Source organism: Diaphorina citri, unplaced genomic scaffold (assembly GCF_000475195.1).
Source record: "Diaphorina citri unplaced genomic scaffold, Diaci psyllid genome assembly version 1.1 scaffold9493, whole genome shotgun sequence".
Taxonomy (NCBI): domain Eukaryota; kingdom Metazoa; phylum Arthropoda; class Insecta; order Hemiptera; family Psyllidae; genus Diaphorina; species Diaphorina citri.
Genome location: NW_007386867.1, coordinates 20,870 through 22,653, shown reverse-complemented (window position 1 = coordinate 22,653; position 1,784 = coordinate 20,870). Strand labels below are relative to the sequence as shown.

The 1,784-nt window shown below is 35.4% G+C and overlaps 1 protein-coding gene across 1 annotated transcript; it reads left to right on the top strand.

Annotated features, from left to right (window-relative positions):
- On the top strand, positions 1 to 1,784 carry LOC103522586. The gene is made up of 2 exons (XM_008487686.1): positions 1 to 1,530; positions 1,710 to 1,784. Exons 1-2 carry the CDS (start codon positions 1 to 3, stop codon positions 1,782 to 1,784), a joined length of 1,605 nt encoding a protein of 534 aa, XP_008485908.1.

Genomic DNA, 1,784 nt, shown 5'->3' with positions numbered 1-1,784 from the left:
ATGACACCAAATATTTTGGCCTCGGATGAACTTTTGTTATGCGATTCAGAAGAAAACCGGCACTATCGACCCAATGTTAGTGTTAAAAACAAAGAAAACAATCAATACCGTTTTGCAACTTGGAATGTAAGGGGAATGAATCAACTCGGGAAGACGGAGAACATCGTGAATGAGATGAGAAATATGAAGATTGATATTTTAGGAATAAGTGAAACCTTTCTAAAGAATTCTGGAGATTACATCTCAGCCTTACCTGACAATGAAAAATATAGAGTGATTCACTCTGGAGGAGAAAAGAGTAGACAAGGAGTCGGATTCATTCTCAATGAGAGGACTATGAATATGGTAGAAACATCAATTTCAATATCGGAAAGAGTAATAGCTCTTAGAATCAAAGCGCAACCTGTCGACCTTTTTATAGTGGAATGTTATGCACCAACATCAGATGCATCAGATGATGACATTGAATCATTCTATGAAAGTATGAGAAAAGTTATTAAGATGAAGAAATCGAAAGAAGCTCTCATTCTAGCTGGCGATCTAAATGCAAAAGTTGGAAGTGAAAGAAGAGAAGATATAGTTGGGCCATACGGTATAGGAATCATCAATGAAAGAGGTGAAGAATTCATCAACTTTTGCAGAGAAAACGACCTAATAATCACTAATACTTGGTTTGAACAAAAAATGTCCTCACGTCACACCTGGATTTCACCAAATGGAAATGTAAAGAACAAAATCGATTATATATGCATAAATAGAAGATACAGAAATGCTATCACAAACTCAAAATCCAGACCAGGTGCTGATTGTGGCTCAGATCATGTCCCAGTTGTGATAAACCTAAAAATGAAACTGAAGAAAATCAAGAAAAAGTCAACTAAAGTGAAGTGGGACTTTCAAAAATGTAAACAGGCGTCCACCAAAGAGCAATTCTCCTCAGTCTTCATGGAAGAGTTGAATAAATACACCAATGAAAATAATGAACAACAAAACAACAACGATAAATGGATTGATTGCAAGAAAGCATTGCTACAAGCAGCCGAAACACAAATAGGAAAAGCTCGATCAACATCTAAGAAAAAATGGATGACACAAGAGATCCTGGATGAAATGGAAATTAGGAAAAGGCTGAAATCAAACTCGCTTCTAGGAGAGGAACAGATGAAGAAATACAAAGATGTCAAAGCAAAGATCCAAAGATTGTGTAGAAAAGCCAAAGATGATTTTTTAAATAGCGAATGTAAAGAAGCAGAAGAGCTTGAAGACAAAAATTCGAACAAATTCCATGCTAAAATAAAGAGTCTGACAAAAACTGATAACAAAGTGTCTGAATTCATTCTTGGAGAAAATGGAGAAGAGCTATATGAAGGAGAAGACATGTTAGCCCGATGGAAACAATACTGTGAAAAGCTTTATCAAGACAGTGAACGTCCAGTATTAGAACAAAGAGAATTAGAAAAAAGTGATATCCCAGAATTCACCAAAGAAGACATAAAAAGAATTCTGAACGGCCTGAGTAACAACAAAGCAGCTGGTAGTGATGAGATTCCAATAGAATTTCTAAAAACCTTAAACGAAGAAGGAATATCGGCACTAACATGTCTTATAAACTCCATATATGAAGAAGGAATCTTTCCAACTGACTTCCTAGAATCAATTTTTATCCCGATGCCTAAGAAAAATAAAGCTAAAAACTGCAGTGATTTCAGAACAATAAGCCTAATCTCCCATTCCTCAAAAATAATCCTGGCAATAATAAGAGAAAGAATCACAAGATCAATTGA